The following is a 17,531-nucleotide window of genomic DNA, read 5'->3' as shown; positions in this document are numbered from 1 at the left end:
TATTTGCACTTTAACCTAGTATCCGCCAAGATGGCATATTATGTGGTATGCCTTGTCAGCGCCACATCAGCAAAATCAATTGAAAATTGAGAGTTGGACAAAATTGAAACGAAATCTTGCATTTCATGATAAATTGGATAAAATTGAAAGGTTTGGATTTTTTTGAAACTTTCTTCAAAGGTTTGGCCTTTTTTGGTGATTTGGCCTCTACAATGTAGCGACGGCTACAACAGCGACGCACGTGAGACGGTTATAAAAACCATCTCTAACTTTTGTAGGGGCGGTTAAACCGCCCCTACACTCAATTTATGCCGCTGCTAAAAGCCAGGTTTGTTGTAGTGGTGGTTAGAATGACTCAATTGAAAATGTTAAGTCCGTTCCACCATAATCAAGATTTAAAAAAAGCTTTCATATAGCCTACAATGCTAGTTTTTTCAAAAGGTAACCAACTTCACATTCGGCCAAACGTGCAGATAAACACTATTTTTAGTCTTTTATAGTTTCAATCAAGTTCCAACACAATTTGAACTCGAATGCTTCTAAAACATCAATATGATTCTATAAAAAAGGTAATTGCAGTCAACTAACTAAACAAATGAACCTCGAACTTTTGAAACAAAGTTGTTAATGGTTGGAAACATTGATAGCTACTGTACGAGATCTTCCTCAGCTTGCTTTTTCATACTTCTCGAAAGTGAAGTAGAGATTACAATTCGTTTCAAATGCTTAGCATTTGTGAGCATGTAGTCAAGGAGTTCGGTGGATTCTGCATTGTCTCGGTAGTACTCAAACGTGAAGGATCGAAGGGATGATCTAAAGCACTCTGGAACTAACTCTTCTGAATTAGAACCTTTTGGAACCTGACAACTGGTCTGGAGATGGAGTTTTTCTAATTTAGGCGGCATTTGAAGAATTTTAAACATGTCAAAGTGCTGCGATCCAAAACGCGCCTCCACTAATTCAGTCAGATTATCTAAACATGATATTTTCTGATTACAAGTTACAAAGCCTGCAATGAACAGTTTGAATATTGTAAGCAATAGTTATAATCACAAGATTTTATTAATTCAAACTTATTAAAGCAAATAGGCACGGAAATAGAAAATTACATGCACCGTAGGTGCTGTAAAGTGCCAAGCTTTAGCCTTGCATATCTAATTGAAAAAGTTCCACAGATTACGTCTAAAGTGATCATCAACGTTATTTTCATGCCTTCCAATATCTAGACACACAGTCCCTTGAGGTGTTAATCCGTTAACTTTAACATTAACATTACCAATATTGCTAAATTTCAATTCAAGGAATAAGAGTTATAATGAGAAATAGATCACAATGTTAGTTTTATTGTCTTCACCAAAATGACCTTTGAAATATTTAAGGAGCGGCAAGCGGACATGCAAGGTACTCACTTTAAGCCTGATTAATACTAATTCCACAAGTCTTGGACATCCGGCTAAGAGGCTCGATAAACATGCATCAGGAACAAAATGCCCCAGATTTTCCAGATTAAGCACTTCTAAATAAGGCAAACAAAATGAAGTAGGAATGTTCTTGATGTTAACTCCAATCCCTAGCTTTAAGATTCTTAAAAATCGGAGCTCAAACAAAGAAATTGGCATCTGAAAGTTTCCTGGGAAACTTATGAACTCAAAATCTTGGAATGAGTACGTGATGGATGTGAACTGAAACTGCTCAACTTAATGGGTTACATCACACAAGATCAAAGACTCCACATCAGAATGTTGATGATTTTAGAAGAGACGCAAACGAAAAGATTCAAATGTTGACCAATCGTGAACCTGCAAAGCCCTTTTTGCCATATTCATGAAACGACTCTCGAAAATCTTTCTACGTCTGGGGTTGGCAGTTGGACGAGATAAGTCAGTCAAGCTTATTGTACGAGTTTTTTTCTAGATATGTCTCCACTTTCTTGAAATTAAACTAGTTGTTATCCAGTGGCATACCTAGAAATATTTTATAAGGTGGTCAAAATTATATTGAAATTTTATAAGATAAGTAAAATTGACAACAAATAAATTTTAAGATTGGAAAACTATATAATTTAAAGTGAAAAAAATCATATTTTTCAATTCCATATCAACAGTTTTTAAAGGGACTCAAAATTATAAGGTGGGCAGTTGCCCACTATACGCTCTTCCTAGGTCCGCCCCTATTGTTCTCGCTTCTTTAGTTTTAAGAAACGATAGTATGTTGTATAAAACTAGTTCCGGTAGATTATTCAGTCTATCTTCATTTATCACTGGCAACAGTTTTGGGTTTTCTGTTTCTTCCATAGATGGCCGCTGATGAAAAAGAAAGAAAGTGAATTTTTGAAGGTAGAAGATGATGAAAAGAAAGAAAGAGAGGGTTTTGATTTTTTTGTTTCAGTTTTCTTGATCGATTTTCTGTTTATTTGCTTGTTACCGTTAGATATAAACCGTTTTTACGGTTATAGATTTGTAAACAATACGGCATCGTTCAATTTTATTTGCGATTTTTTTTTATATTATCTTCAATTCTGATTTTAATTTACAATTTTGACTTGCACTATAGTCAAACATGCTACAATTTGATTACCTCTATTTGTATCCATAAGCCCGCCTTAGGCATAGACTTTAGGGCCACAAATGTTAGAGAGCCCAATATTTATATGGGATCATATAAAATAAATACAATATTAATTTTTTTTAAAATATATTACTATTTTTTTTAATAATGGATGTTATGATTTTTATTTTAGCGATTATTTAGGCTCTTTAGTAATTAGAGAAATAAATTTCAAAAAACCCCATTTTCTAGTGATATGTATTTTAATTTTATATTTTAAAAATTAATTGACCTCCTAAATAATAACTAGTAATAAAAAAATATATAATCTATATATTTTTAATCGTTTAGGATCTGATCTCTGTCTATTTATCTATCTAATAACAAAAAGTAGATTATGTCATATGCATGTTGTTACATTTTTTTTATGAAAGTATGTTTTATTTTACAAAAAAACATTATGAAAGTCTAGCAAAAATCTATCAACGATCTACTAAAAATATACTAATATCTACCGAGAACGTGCCTTTGTAAAACAAAGCATGCAAGAAAATAGCGTATGTTTGTGAAAAAATAAAGCCAGCATATTTTTGCCAACAATTAAACGAAAATACTAAAAATTTGCCTAGAGCCTCATTTCGTCTAAGGCCGGCCCTGCGTATCCAGATGTATAGCTAAGAATCATGAGTTATGATATGTTTATGCTTTATTTTTTATTTTTAAATAATATGTATATTAAAGTCACAAGAAGTTGCAAAAAAATCGAAACTCAAAAAATTGCTCGAAAAGACTTTACTGTTTTTGCACTTTCAGATTTTCCAAATAATAAGATACCCAAGAACTTGCCAAAGCGTCCAATAGCGAGAATAAAAAGGTGTGCCTATGTTTAAACTTCGTCACAGATAAAACACAAAGAATCTTCTATCGGAATGATAGAACGTCTCAACAAGAAATCAAGCGTGGGCACTCTTCCATGAACTGCGATGCACATAAAGAATTTAATTCTCGAAGGAGCTTTCGATTTCCAAATAAGCATGAATGGATTATGGATATGAAGCCTATCACCAACTCCTCTATTATTCAGAAAAGAGGCTAAGTCATTGTTCAAACCTGCTGTTGCCGAATTGCCATTCCCCAAAACTGAGACTTGTTCATCACCCAAAATCGACAGACCCAAAGCTGGGGCAGTAGGCAGCTGGTCAGCAGCCATATCTGAAGAAGAAACGACAACCATTGCATCTGACGGAACTAGAAGTGTGCAAAAATCGATCGAAACCGAATTTCCGAACCGAACCGAACCGATTTTGAAAATTCGGTTCGGTTTTTTGGTTCGGTTCGGAAAACTAATTTAATTTAGAAGAAAACTTTAAGGATTAATTTTTTTTAAAGGGACCTAATTAAGATTTAGGGTGACCATAGCCCCCTCAGGTTCTAATATAGGTACGTCCCTGGCTAAGGCCTTCATAGTGTGTGAGGTCGGAGTTTGACCCCGACTCTCCTCCAGACTATAGTTTGTGGTCTTAATCAGAGTAATTTTTTCTAAATATTATTACCCTAATCAGTAAAGCAAAGGATTTTGATTTTATAAATTATCACTATAAAAAAATATTTAATGAAATAAATATATATTTATTAATTTCTGATGATAAATATGATAATATAATTTCTAACTTTATTATATAATTAGAATAACCATGATAATACAACCATAATTAAAAATAGAAAAAGAATTTAAAAAATTAGCATTGACTATAGTAATTTTTTAAAGTTATATTAGTTATTTGAATAAGATTACAATTTACTTTACATATCTCATATAAAAGGTAATGATTAACCAAAGATAGGATATCTATAATAAACTTTAGAAATAAATTACAGGAGAGACAATCATTGTCTAAAAAAACCATGTTATTTGTTAAATAAAAAACAAAGGAAGAAAATATCAAAAATTAACTTAATTGTATTTTTTTTAAATTAGAGGAGAGAGAAAGCAATTGAACGAATTGAATTCACGATTTAACATAGGGTTTATATCATAAAAAATTTACCAATTTTACACGTTTTCTCATTTTAATCACCCAGCTGAAATTTTCTCATTTTCATGCACGAACTAACACTTTTTCTCAAATTCATGCTCGGTGCTGAGGTGTCACGGCTTTATTGGTATAATTCGCTGATGTGGAGGTTATTTTACACCAATAAATGAGTGTCACCTCAGCACCGTGCATGAATTTGAGAAAAAGTTGCAATTCGTGCATGAAAATGAGAAAATTTAAACTGCGTGACTAAAATAAGAAAAACGTTTAAAGTTCGTAATTTTTTTTGACATTAATCCGTTAACATATTGATATTTAACGTTTATAATATTTGAACTATAATTCATTGGTTTATAATATTTATTTAAAAAGCAGAAAAAAACTATCAAATAAAATAATATTGTTGTAATTATACGTGTACAATAGTTTAAACTGAACTTTTTTTAAAATTGAAACGACTTAAATTTTAAAGAGTTAATCTTTTATATATATTGAACCTAATTTTTACAAAGAATATTTTTATAAAAAAATTATTATAAATAAATTATAAAAAGTATTTTATTGAATTTTTTTTAAATTATGACTCAAGAAAGAAAAATTGAAACGATTCTTTTTTCAAGATAGAAAGATAAATTGATATCTTGAAGGTTTACATGGTAATTAAAGTCATAAGAAAGATTTAAACATATGATCTTTTCAAATACAAACCAAACAAGATAATTATAAAAACAAATGAAACTATAGAGTACAAGCAAAAATCAATTGAAAGAGAGTGATTGAGCCGGAATTTCACCAAATTTGCCAACACGGCGCTCTTTTCCAAGAGAGTGGCGTCTTAATCCAAGAAACCCATTCGATTTTGCAATGAAATCGCTTGCTCTTAAGCTCCATTCGCTATTTCAAAGTGGATCCACAAAATTAGATCTAACAAACATCATTATTAGGCACCAACACAAACTTTTAAAGAAAGTAAACTACAACATTTTTAAATACCCAACTCAAAAAAATTAACACAAATTAAAGCTAGAAGGTTGTTTTCAACTCCCAAAGAAAAAAACCTTCTCTAAAGAAATTAAATTTCTTCAAAATCAAAAGAAACTTTAGGTTTTAGAAGAAATTTACAAGATGAAATTAGGATGGGGTTTTTTCCCTCTAAAATAATATACTTCTTCAACCTTTAAAAAAAAGAGATCTAAAAATGAAGATTTATTAAAAAGATCATCTAAATAAACTTTATTAAATAAAAAATAAAGAACAAAAAGGAGTGGAGGAGGTGGTTTTCCGGTTAAAGAGACCGGAAAGTTAATGGTTTTAGTGTATGATTTTTAGGGAGAAGGGAGAGAGATGAACTCTCGAGAGAGTGAACATGTGTATATTAACCGAATCAATCAATTTCGGTTATTATGATTTAATTATTTCAATCCGAATTACATTGAATAAACTAAATTTATTTTTTATTCAACATTTAAATAAACCACAAAATAAATATATTTTTTATAAATTTATCGATTCAATTTAATTTGATTTTTTGATTTGGTTTCGAATTTGTAAATTCCTAGTTGTAGTGGAGGAGTGCCAATATAAGAGACATGCAGGTGCTTGTAAACAGGAAATTATTTGAGGGAACTTATGATGACTATAATGACTGGCAATGATGATGACAACAATCATGGCCACACTAACAATGATGTTAACTAATGCTTTATAACTGATTAATATTTCATTTTTTTATGGTCTAAGCTCTATCTCTTAATGAAATATAATTAATTAGATTATCTAAAATTTTAAAGTTATTTATATGGTACAACTATGATAATTACGAAACCAAATAATCATTCACCAAACTCAAATTTTGATAGATTTTGAAGAAGATGCAACTCCAGTACTATTAATTGTATTGACCAAGATATATGCTTTAATTAGGGTTAAGCTAATTGCATAGTTAGTAACAATCAGAGAACCTTCATTTCTTCTTAAAATTTTGATTATATGCTTTTTAACAGGTCCTTTTTCCTGGTAATGCAGAAATTATTATTAATCGAAACGCGTTGAATTGTCTTAAGGATAGATCAAATATTATTATTGGATCGGATTGTTTTGACGTCATGAGGAAGTTTAGGGAGGTGAATAAGGGAGATAGAGAGGAGTTAGTCGAAGATTGGCTGTTTGTAAAGAAATCTGGAAATTAGTCGGTCTGTGTTCTCGCGCAAAATACCCGTTTTATGTTAAGTCATGGTCAATAAGTTTTAAACTATCCTAAATTCCTTTATATAATGTACTTCTTCCGGATTTAAATTACTGTTTTTCATGTTAATATTACACCATATAGTAATTACATATTATTGTATCAAAATTCTTTATGTGATATCAGTTATTTTAATTAAAAATTCAAGATTTGATCACATGAAGAATTTTCATGACCCAACAAGAAATCAGGCTTCATGATTTCACAACTCATATACCAAATAGAATTGTGATACAGTGGAATTTCAGTGACATCTGAAATTATTAGCTTCAAAACAAAGGCATAAGACAAGAAAATATTCCAGCATAACAGCACTGCATAATGTCAGACAAAAGTCATAATAAGAAATAAATAACAAATAATAAATAATAATAATAATAATATTACTAATTACAGTAATGAAACAAGTGAAAGAGGATCCAGGCAGATGCAACAAAGAGACAAAGGCAGGTGCTTCAGATTTCTAGACAAACACCAAAGAATACTTTTAATTTGGTCCCACAAAAAAAAACTACAAGTACCGTTTGATATCCGAAGTCATTGTTCCGACTAATCCAACTCGAATTGAATAGAACTATTAAATTTTAAAAAACCGCTTCATATTCGAACTCGAACTTCCGATTAGAGGAAGGAACTCTTGTCATTCCTTCCGGCCCTGCTGGTGGTCCCATAGTATTTTCTCTTTTCAAATTGTCCTGAAAATCTTCATTCTTATTATCTTAGATTACATCAATATTGCACATTAAGATTGTTTTTTTCTTCAGCTACAAATTACAAATTACATGTTGAAATTGAAATGACCATACAAAAATTTCAGTTCTTTTCACTGGCAGCAGAATTTCTATTGATTGACAATAGCTTACTGAACATTCGTTTAGGCTGAGCCGGAATAGCCCGAAAAGCTTTAAATTTAGAGTTTCTAGCGGTTCCATTCGATTGCAGATCGCTATCATCCAAATAATCATCCTCAGCTAACTTCATCCGTAGAGTCGAGAGCCTAGAGCGAGGCGATTTAAGTCCCGAGACGCTCCATTGATCCTCTGCCGGAATGCTAGCAGTGGTGCTTAATGCTGCTGTTGATCTTGAAGGATCAATGTTGTGTGTAGCTAAAAGTGCCTTGATGTTGCTAGGCAGATCGGCGAGTTTGCCGCCGCCCGCTGTAGCCGCTCGTGCTTGCTCGAAAAATAGAACTTGAACTACTACTCTTAATGGGAGTAACTCATTTTGTGCAGCATGCATACAGGCTTCAACAGTTAGTTTCTTGCAGTCCAAGGTTCGACACAGCCGTTTTCTTTCGGTTTTGTTTAGGTCTGGATGTGTCTGAAACATTGGAATAGTTAAAAAAAGGACTAATGCTGTTAAAAAATAAAATTAAAGTAACTAAATTATAACTAAATTTGTAAGGTCAGCCTAATCCTAACTGCCATCAATTTAAGGGTGTGATGAGTACTTAGTAGGAGTGTGCATCGAACCAAACTGACCGGAAAATCAAACTAAAAATGGTCGGTTTGGCTTATTTGACATTTTATACTATCAAAACCGAACCAAAATATCAAATGCACACCTAGTGACAAGATCCTGATGTGAAACAGAGTTGGTTATCCAACTAACAATGGTGAGCTACATCCTGGAATATGATAGTGAAACAAAAAGGTTCATTTCACCTCTCCAACTTTGCACAATAGATTAAAACAGTCGATGTTCGTAATTTTCGACAAAAACACCTGCAACTTATCAATTTTAGGTCAGTTTACAGACATGACATCAAATTAGGGTGTAAACTGACCTAAAATTGACAAGCTGAATTTGAACTCTTTTAATCTTTTATGCCTAGTTAGAGGGCCGAAATGAACCTTCCTCGGATCGTGAAATATGTAATAACATCTTAATTATGGTAAAAAAATTGTTGCAGAATCAAAATTGTATAATTTTATGTTTTTTTTACCTTGAGATAAATGTCAATAGCTCTGTATAGGTCATCATGATCAAGCCTTGCGAACTCCGGAATGGTCTCGGCAATGGTAATAAATTTCGAAAGAGGCAAATTCAAATCTTTTGCAATCTCTTGAAGATACCCATCCACTAGCTTTGCTACTTTCAACTTGGAGCTGTGGGATGCAGAAGAAGATCTTCTACTTTCTTGAAACTCCAAATCTATATTCTCGGCGGAACGAGACCTTCTTCGCCTTTCGTACCCGAACTTGGATCTCGGAGGAGTAGTCGGAGGACTTTGCCCTTGTAACATGAACTGCTCCAATATGGTCATCACCATATCTACATCATATATAGTAGCATTTGCATATGAAAAGTTGGGTATTAATAAATCACTAACAGTTGCTTCCTCTAATTGAAGCCCTACTCGTTTCGCCAATTCAATCTTCGAAGAACTCGAAGCGTTAAGAATATTTGCAGCTTTCAGTAGTTTCAGCAGGAAACTGCAAGATACAGAACCCTTATCTGCCGGTAACAAACTCACTATTGACTCTAACAGCAACCTATGCTTTGAACTCATCTCATTATTATCCGAGTCAGAATTCGAATCCGATCCTTTTGTGCCATTACTAGCATTTCCTGGTCTCGAAATGTTAGGGAGCCATCTCGCGGCATAAAGTTTCAATGCGTCACCGATGAGATTAGACGGTATCTTCCCACAAGACTTAATAGCAATCATAGTCCTCCAATACAAATCTATCCCTAATTCCGCCATATCCTCGGCCCACCAACCGTTGCTCGTCGGCTTATGCCTCCGACTCTCGGTTCCATTACACGACACATCATCTCTTACCCTTCTTGAATAACTGTGTGACAAATTTACTTTCGACGGGTGATTCACGACTTTAGAGGCAATCGCGTCGATGCATCTACTCGTAATTCCAAGGTCTTCCGACCATAACGGAAACGCTTTCGAGGTTTGTAAGGTAACAATTGTATCTTTCCAACCTTGAAGTATGCAAGAATTGAAGAAAACCTCAATCTTGTAAATAAGATTACCCTTTTCGACATCTTCCGTCATCTGCAAATACTCAGCAGCACATCTCGCAGCTATAATGTTATAAGCGCTGAGAGTAATTGTTATACCGTAGCAGAACTTTGCACAGATTTCAAATGCCTCAATTCCGCCCGGAAAATCCGGTAATTGCAGTATCTGATGCTGCGACGATTCGGGCGATTCAGAGCATAGTCTCTGTAATCTCAAACACTTCGAAAGCAGAGGAAACTGCATAATGTTAAAACCAAATTCAAGAAATCAAAATCAAGATTAAAATTAAAATTAATAATTCTTCTCTTTTTTCATTAATGACATGAAAAACAAATAAAATTTTACCTTATGTAGCAAATATCTACTTCCTTTCACTTGAATTATAAGGTCACTAGAGACTTCAGAGGAGACAGACCTGCATTCAAGTAATAATTCTGTCATCATTTCAAGAAAATATTCAAGAAACCTTAAACTTCACCAAGAAAATTTTCAAGAAATCTTTCACCAAGAAAATTCTGAACTAATAATCATACCTAACAGCTTCAGCAGTGTAGAAAGTATCCGGCCGAGATCCAAGTTTCATAAACTTCATCACTAATTCTTGAGTTTTTTTGTGCCCTTTCAAGAATTATAACTAATTTTCCAACATTCTTGAATAAATAAGCTTATTTTTTCTCCTTATCTTCAAGAAACAGCAAGAAGCAAGAAATATTTTCCTGCATAACAATTTGTTCAATATTTAGTAGAACCAACAAACCCTATTTAAAGCTGTAACTTTCACTCATTAAAGAAAAAAATATATAAAAAAAGCTATCAAATCCAATCCTTATATAAGTACAGACAGATAGAATTGGTGACATAAATTATGAAAATGAAGCAAATCCAGAAAATCAAACCACTAAAAAAATTAAAAATATGTCCTATCAGTCAAATTCCATAGGATTTGGACATGCACAAACCATCAAGATCAGATAATACCTTAACCTTATAAAACCTCCCACACCAACTCATCAATCAAACAAAAAATATTTAAAGAACATGCCTATAAAATAAAGAAAATTTTAAATACTAAAGAATGGTGATAAATAAAAGATTACAAATTACACCACCTTTAAGTCCAAGATTCTTGATATGCGTAGCAAATAAAAAGAACACTCTCTAACTGAAGTGCAAGAATCTTGCTAAGTATAGTAGTAAGGGAAATATAAAAGTAACAAGGAAATTTAATTGTTTTTTTTTAATGCATAGTTGAATAATGAAAATAAAAATGGGGGCTATAAGGGTTAAGGTTATATTTTCATTTTCATTTTGCAATATTTACATGGCAAAGTGGCAGCGTGCAATGAGAAAGGAGATGCCCACGTGCTTATCCTGCGCCCACTTGTGACCTTCACAATCATCTAGCGTTTTAAGAACCGGACTGGACTGGCCGGTTCAACCTGATATAAAAAATATTTAACTTAATCGAAAAAACTGTATGAGTCGATAAATTATTAAATCAATTGAACCGTAAAAACTGTTATTTTTATTAAAATTTGATTATTCATTTATTTTAACCATACGGCCCCAATCTAGTATTATTTAATTTTATCAATTTAAGTAGTATTATATGTAGTATATATAGATGTATATATTTCCAAACATCATTTATACTTATTGTACACAATTATAACTATGTTTGTTTTTATTTAAGAGGTTCAACCGGTGATTACCCGATAATTGGTACAGCCACTGATCCGGTTTTTAAAACACATCACTCATCATGATTACATATTGTAACTTTTTTTAATTAATTTTTAGTTTAATTTACTTTTCTATATCACATTTCAATCTTTGGATTATTTTAGTCAAACGTTATATAATACCAAACATCGTACGCCTCTCAAATTCTATATAAAAATAACAAAAGGAGAATCCTATTGAAATTTCTTTATGCAAGAAAAGCAATAAATAAAAAAAGCAAAAAGTTAAGGTGATGATCAATTATGTTTGTATTTTTAAATAAGAGCCAAAAGATTAACTAATTATATGTACAAAAAAGAGAGAAATTAAAGTAAAGGGTAGCTAAAAGAAGGAATATAAAATGTGTATCACTATCAATGTTGGCTTACATGTCAAATTTTTAATATATGGGTCTAAATCATTTAAAATATTTAAATATTTTTTTCATCCTTTTGGCTTGCATTTATAGGCATATGGTCCATGCCCTTGAAATTTTATGATAAATTATTGGTGTGAAATGATGAAAATACTATTCCATGCAAGAGGGAATATTTTTTTTCTTCTTCTTTAAATATTGAGATAATATTTAATTTTAATATAAAGAAATTATATGAATATTTCAAGCTCTTGATCTATACTTGAAATTATTACAGGTGTACCAGCTGAATTAATGATCAATTACGAGAATTATGAAAAATATGAACTAAATCTTATATGTGAACAAAATATGCTACAGTCACTTTCAACTTTTCTCATTGGATTCTAACAGCTAACTAATCTTTTTAATTTAAGAAATCCGGAATGTACCAAAGAAAAAAACTTTTGATTTTTTTAAAATACTAAGTTTTTTTAATTATTTTTCGCCATTTGTGTTCTCATAACTTTTGGACATAATAAATAAACTTCACGGTTGAATAAAAATCACATAATTAACTAATTATCAAATAAAAGGTCATGTCGAAAGATTTTTAAAAATTAAAAATGTTATATGCTCTTTTAAAAAATTTAAAGGGATTATTTTCACACGGTTTATTAAAGGTCTAACTGAAACAAAAAAAAAAACTTATAAATTCTTTCTAAAAAAAATTAAATTTGTTTTTAACCTTTGGCCATTAAAAAAATCATTATCTTATCAATTTAAGTAACATAAAATCTTGAAATACTATTTAACCCAATATTCTTATACTTTACTTTATCCCTTTTTTTTTATAATCTACTTTATTCCATTAATGATATGCAGCTCTCCAATTGACAATTTATACTAACCTAATTACCAGAAGTATATACTAATTAGTGTTTATTTATTTATTTCTATAAGCTATAAAGTTAGCAATGAACAGTGATATATTGATAGGTAAATACTTTAGATTTAATTTTAAAAAATGGATTATTTCCTAATCACTTCTCAATTGTTGGCTAAGCTAGGGCAAACCCTACATTTGTGAGAGCTAAGCTGGATTTCCAGCTAACTTAATGTGTTCAAATCACTTAACTTATTGAAATCATGATTGCTCTTTTTTGTGGCTTATTGATTTTCACTTTTTTTCCTCCTCATTTCTTTAATATTAAACTTTCTATGGGGTTCTTAATTAAATTGAAGTGATGGGTAGCATGAATTTAAAAAAATTTATATGAAATGTTTTTTAATTCATAATTTATATCGATTTTTTATTCTAATTGAATGATACTACTGTAATTTATTGTTTAAAATATATATTATAAATAAAGAAAATTCACTAATTATATACCATCATTATATAAGTACGTATAATTTTTTAGATTACCTAGCTCTTCTCATAAATTTTTTAATAGATTAAATTAAAGAAGAAAGCCCCATAATTGAAATGAATTATAAAGTATATTTATCTAAGATAATCTAGAATCTTTATCCCTTTTAAAAGCCTTGCCTATTAATCTATAACGGTCCACCCGCCAATTTCTTTTTTCATAAGAAAAAAGAAGCCGCTTAGTTTTAATAAACTACTTAATTCATCTCTTTATAAATACTTATGTGCATAATGTTGTTTATGCTCTAATCAATTCAGCCATTATTGTTACTCTCGTGAGTTGTTTGAACTATTAGATGAAATTCATGTCGGTGAGTAATTCTTTCAATAATTTTATATTAATTATAACCTCGGCCGAATTTTAAATTGAATTTGATTGAAGGCGGTAGTTGCGAATTATAACTATTTTGAATGAAAAATAATAATTTTAAGTTTAATTTTAAACTTTAAACTTTATACTTTTTATGTTAATTACTCCATTAATGAGTACTTGATTCAAAAGGAAAATACAAGCACTAAATCTAAACATTCAATATTATCAAAAAAATTAAAATGTACTAAAAGAATTGAATAAAGAAAGTGAAAAAAGCAAGCAAGAAGAAAAAGATAGAACACAAACCTAAGAATCAGAATGGCATGTTCTCCTTGGATCTTAGTGAGAGCAAAATTATATAAAAAAACTCTAAAAATTCCTCCAAAATCTTTTAAAGCTAGGCCAACTATGAATCAAAACAAAATTTAAATATTTAAAGAGAGAGAAGGAGAGAGTTAAGTTTGAGATTATAATTTGTCGCAAAGATTGTGTACCAAAATGTTAGACCAAATCTGGCAAAATCAGAAGATACTCCAAAATTACATATGTATTGGCTCAATCAATGTCCACTATAAATCAAGAACTCAAGCTTTGAGTTGGCTGGCTACATCGTTGTTTGATTACAACAAGGGTGACCAAAACGGTCCCTTAAACTAAGTTAACTCATTTATTTTTATTACATTATTATTTTTACTAAAAAAAAAAATCAATTTGGTTGCGGTTAATAGTTCTGAAATGATAAAATATATTTATCCATCAACAACTATAGCTCGTTTACTAAACATATTGTGATTTTAAAATTGCATTAGTTTAATCCATTATATTTTTAAGTGTTGCAAATACATTAATTCTAAATTATAGCTAAAGTGAAGATATGTTATATTTGTCAAGTATGGACAAATTTTTGTACATTTAGTAATGTGCTATATCAGCGCTAAACGAGCAGTTACATTGATATAAATTGAAAAAAATGATGGATCAAATTAGTAAAATTTTGAAATTATGATATATTTGACAAACGATCTCTAATTGTGGATAGATAAATATATTTTACCTTTTTAAAAGTTTAGCTAGTGGAATTAAATGTTTTATATATCTATTATTTATTTTTATTATTTTAAATGAAATAACCGATCAATCGATTTATAACCGAATATTCCTTGTTGCTCACTCATAGTTAAAATCCAAAATTGCAATAGATCTCTCGTCTCTATTAGTTAAGGAGAATGGCAAAATCTTTGATAATTTCATAAGTAAAGGGGCAAAATCTTGAAAAAAAATGAGTGGTAGTGGTGAAGTGAACATAGTTGAAAAAAGTAGGCAGCAAAGTGACAAGTGGGCATAAATTTGATGTCAACTTAACGTGAGATGATCCACAATTGCTGTAATGGTCCTTCTCAACTCTGTTACCTAACGGGGTAGCCAACAGACAATTGTTGCTTTTGTGGGTCCTATTCAAATTGGCCCACAATTTTTCTATTCTTTCTTTTGTGGGTCCATTCTGCCTCATAAATTGCAATTCAACCCTTGTTATTCTTCATATCTTGACCTAAATTTGATCATTATTTCATTTTCATCTTAATAGCAAGTTTGATTTGATTATTTTTCTTCCCATTCCATCAATAATGTGAAATACATGTTGGAAAATAAAAAAATTAAATATGAAGGAGAAAATAAAATGAAAAACTAATGATAGGGAAACAAAATAGGACTATGTCGTAAAAAATAAATGGTAATTCAATACAATCCTGATAATAACAATTTAAAAATAAAAGGTAATGTCGAAAGATATAAAAGAATATTTATGGCTGATGATAAAAAAAAATTGGCTACACACCGCATTAGGAGTGATCAAACGATCAGCTTAAATAAAATTGATTAATTTAATTAAAATTAAATTAATTTTATATTTTTAACTAAACTGATCGAATTAACTACTTTATTTAAGTATTATACAATAAAATATAACCGATCAAATTAAAGATTCATATAATTAAATAAAAATAAAAATATAATTATCAAAAAAATTATCGCTTAATCTGACTAATTTAATTAATCAAATTTTGAAGAAAAAAATTAACTACAATCGGACTAAATTTTTTATTAACTGAAATAATAGAATTAACTCAATTAATCTAAAATCTTTGACCAATTTAATTATAGTAGATGAACTAATCTGATTTAATCAATTTTTTACTCACTCCTGCCCTACACCTTGATTATACCCCCTAAAATAAGTAAATGATCAGAATTTGATCACACAACCTTTATTCAAAGAACATATTTTGTAAATCTTTATAGAAGGTTGCTATTAGTTTCCGCAGTCCGAAAAGCTAATGCCATAATGCCATTGCCAGAGTCTTTATGTGTTTCTTATTTTTTTTTTCTGTGGAACTTTTTAGTTTAAAAATAATTAACAAATTAAATAAAAAATACTCTTAAAAAAAAGAGTGAGTTTGGTATAATCAGATAAATATTTGGAGAAGACCTAATGAAAATATAATTTATGTAGTGAAGATCAAAACGGGTTCAATATGTTTTTTTTTGTTAAAACTAAAGAAGTAATGAATGCATGAACAGAAATATGATAGTTCGATTGTTTGCGATTGATACAAAAATTAAAATTGATCAATTATATACTATGGCATATGCCGATATGTGCATCCGTCCTAGGAGTTAATCGAAAACGTTAAATTATTTAAAAAATAATTATGATTCTAAGCTCCGTCGTGATTAATATTGACAAATTGTCGATTATAATTTTTATATTTACAGTTCACTGTCTTAGTAAAATTTCATGGCCAAACTATATATACAAATACATTGTAATAATTATAAAAAGGAGTATTTGTTCAAAAAAAAATTGAATTCACGATCTAGCTGATTGATGTCTAACATTTATAGTGCCATTTATACTATAATTTATTAACAATATTTATTGAAATAATTAATAATGTTATCTCATGTGATTTTTGAAGAAGAAAGCTAAATAGAATCATGTCGATCCAGATCAATCTTTTGTTCCTTGGCTTATTTCTATCTTTGTTCTAAGAGAAATAATTAAAACTTATAATTAGAGACAGCATACAAACTCAAATTATTGCACTAATGATACATATGTAGGGCCAAACCTAATCATCATAATAAAATTCAATTAGTTAAAGATCTTAATCTTCCTGTATATATATATATATATATATATATATATACATATATATATACATATATACATATATATATATATATATATATATATATATATATATATGTACATATATATATACATATATATATATATATATATATTTTTTTTTTTATATATATATATATATATATATATGTACATATATATATACATATATATACATATATACATATATATATACATATATATGTACATATATATATGTATATATATATATATATATATATATATGTATATATATGTATATATATATATGGCCTAACTATAGTAATAATCGAAACATACTTTTTATTTTATGACTAAATCTATTTATTTTTCACCCGGATGATACTTATCGAAATAATGCTACAAATGATGAAATTAAATGGTTTTATCATATATAAAAAAATATTTGGCATCTAAATTTTTTGAATAATTGGTTTTATCTAAAATATATCTATCAAAATTAGATTAAAATAAACATTTTTATTGTTTATAAATTAAAAAATTAAAAATATTTTAAAATGATCAGACCTAATTTTACTCGCACTAGAATAGAAACAAACAACTAATGAATTATAGCTAAGATAAGATAATATGTTCCTTAGACATCATTTTATCAAAATTATAGAATTAAATTCACCCACAAATGTTAAGATTCTTTCATCTTTAATTTAAAAACGGGTTAATGTCATAAAAATTCACTAAACTTACGTG

General features: G+C 29.7%; 1 protein-coding gene across 2 annotated transcripts; it reads right to left on the bottom strand.

Moving 5' to 3' along the window:
- Nucleotides 1–7,518: 7,518 nt before the first annotated feature.
- On the bottom strand, nucleotides 7,519–11,065 carry LOC126655888 (BTB/POZ domain-containing protein At1g67900). Of its 2 annotated transcripts, XM_050350234.1 has the most exons (5): nucleotides 10,918–11,065; nucleotides 10,342–10,524; nucleotides 10,154–10,223; nucleotides 8,774–10,045; nucleotides 7,519–8,148 (listed from the first exon to the last, which is right to left on the bottom strand). In XM_050350234.1, the coding sequence occupies exons 2-5, from the start codon at nucleotides 10,398–10,400 to the stop codon at nucleotides 7,642–7,644; spliced, it is 1,908 nt and encodes a 635-aa protein (XP_050206191.1). In that variant the 5' UTR covers nucleotides 10,401–10,524; nucleotides 10,918–11,065; the 3' UTR covers nucleotides 7,519–7,641. The 2 variants fall into 2 exon arrangements, with proteins under 2 accessions (XP_050206191.1, XP_050206193.1); XM_050350236.2 differs by lacking the exon at nucleotides 10,918–11,065 and having other exon boundaries at nucleotides 10,342–10,764.
- Nucleotides 11,066–17,531: the final 6,466 nt, after the last annotated feature.

Source organism: Mercurialis annua, linkage group LG7, assembly GCF_937616625.2.
Source record: "Mercurialis annua linkage group LG7, ddMerAnnu1.2, whole genome shotgun sequence".
Taxonomy (NCBI): Eukaryota; Viridiplantae; Streptophyta; class Magnoliopsida; order Malpighiales; family Euphorbiaceae; genus Mercurialis; species Mercurialis annua.
The sequence above is the reverse complement of the archived record's forward strand: the minus strand, read 5'-3'. Positions and strand labels throughout refer to the sequence as shown.

Coding starts and splice junctions, on each gene's coding strand:
- LOC126655888 (XM_050350234.1), bottom strand. CDS start 10,400: ATGAAGTTTATGAAACTTGGATCTCGGCCGGATACTTTCTACACTGCT. Junction 10,046..10,153: donor GTAGATATTTGCTACATAAG/GTAAAATTTTAT, acceptor AACATTATGCAG/TTTCCTCTGCTTTCGAAGTG. Junction 8,149..8,773: donor CTATTGACATTTATCTCAAG/GTAAAAAAAACA, acceptor CCAATGTTTCAG/ACACATCCAGACCTAAACAA.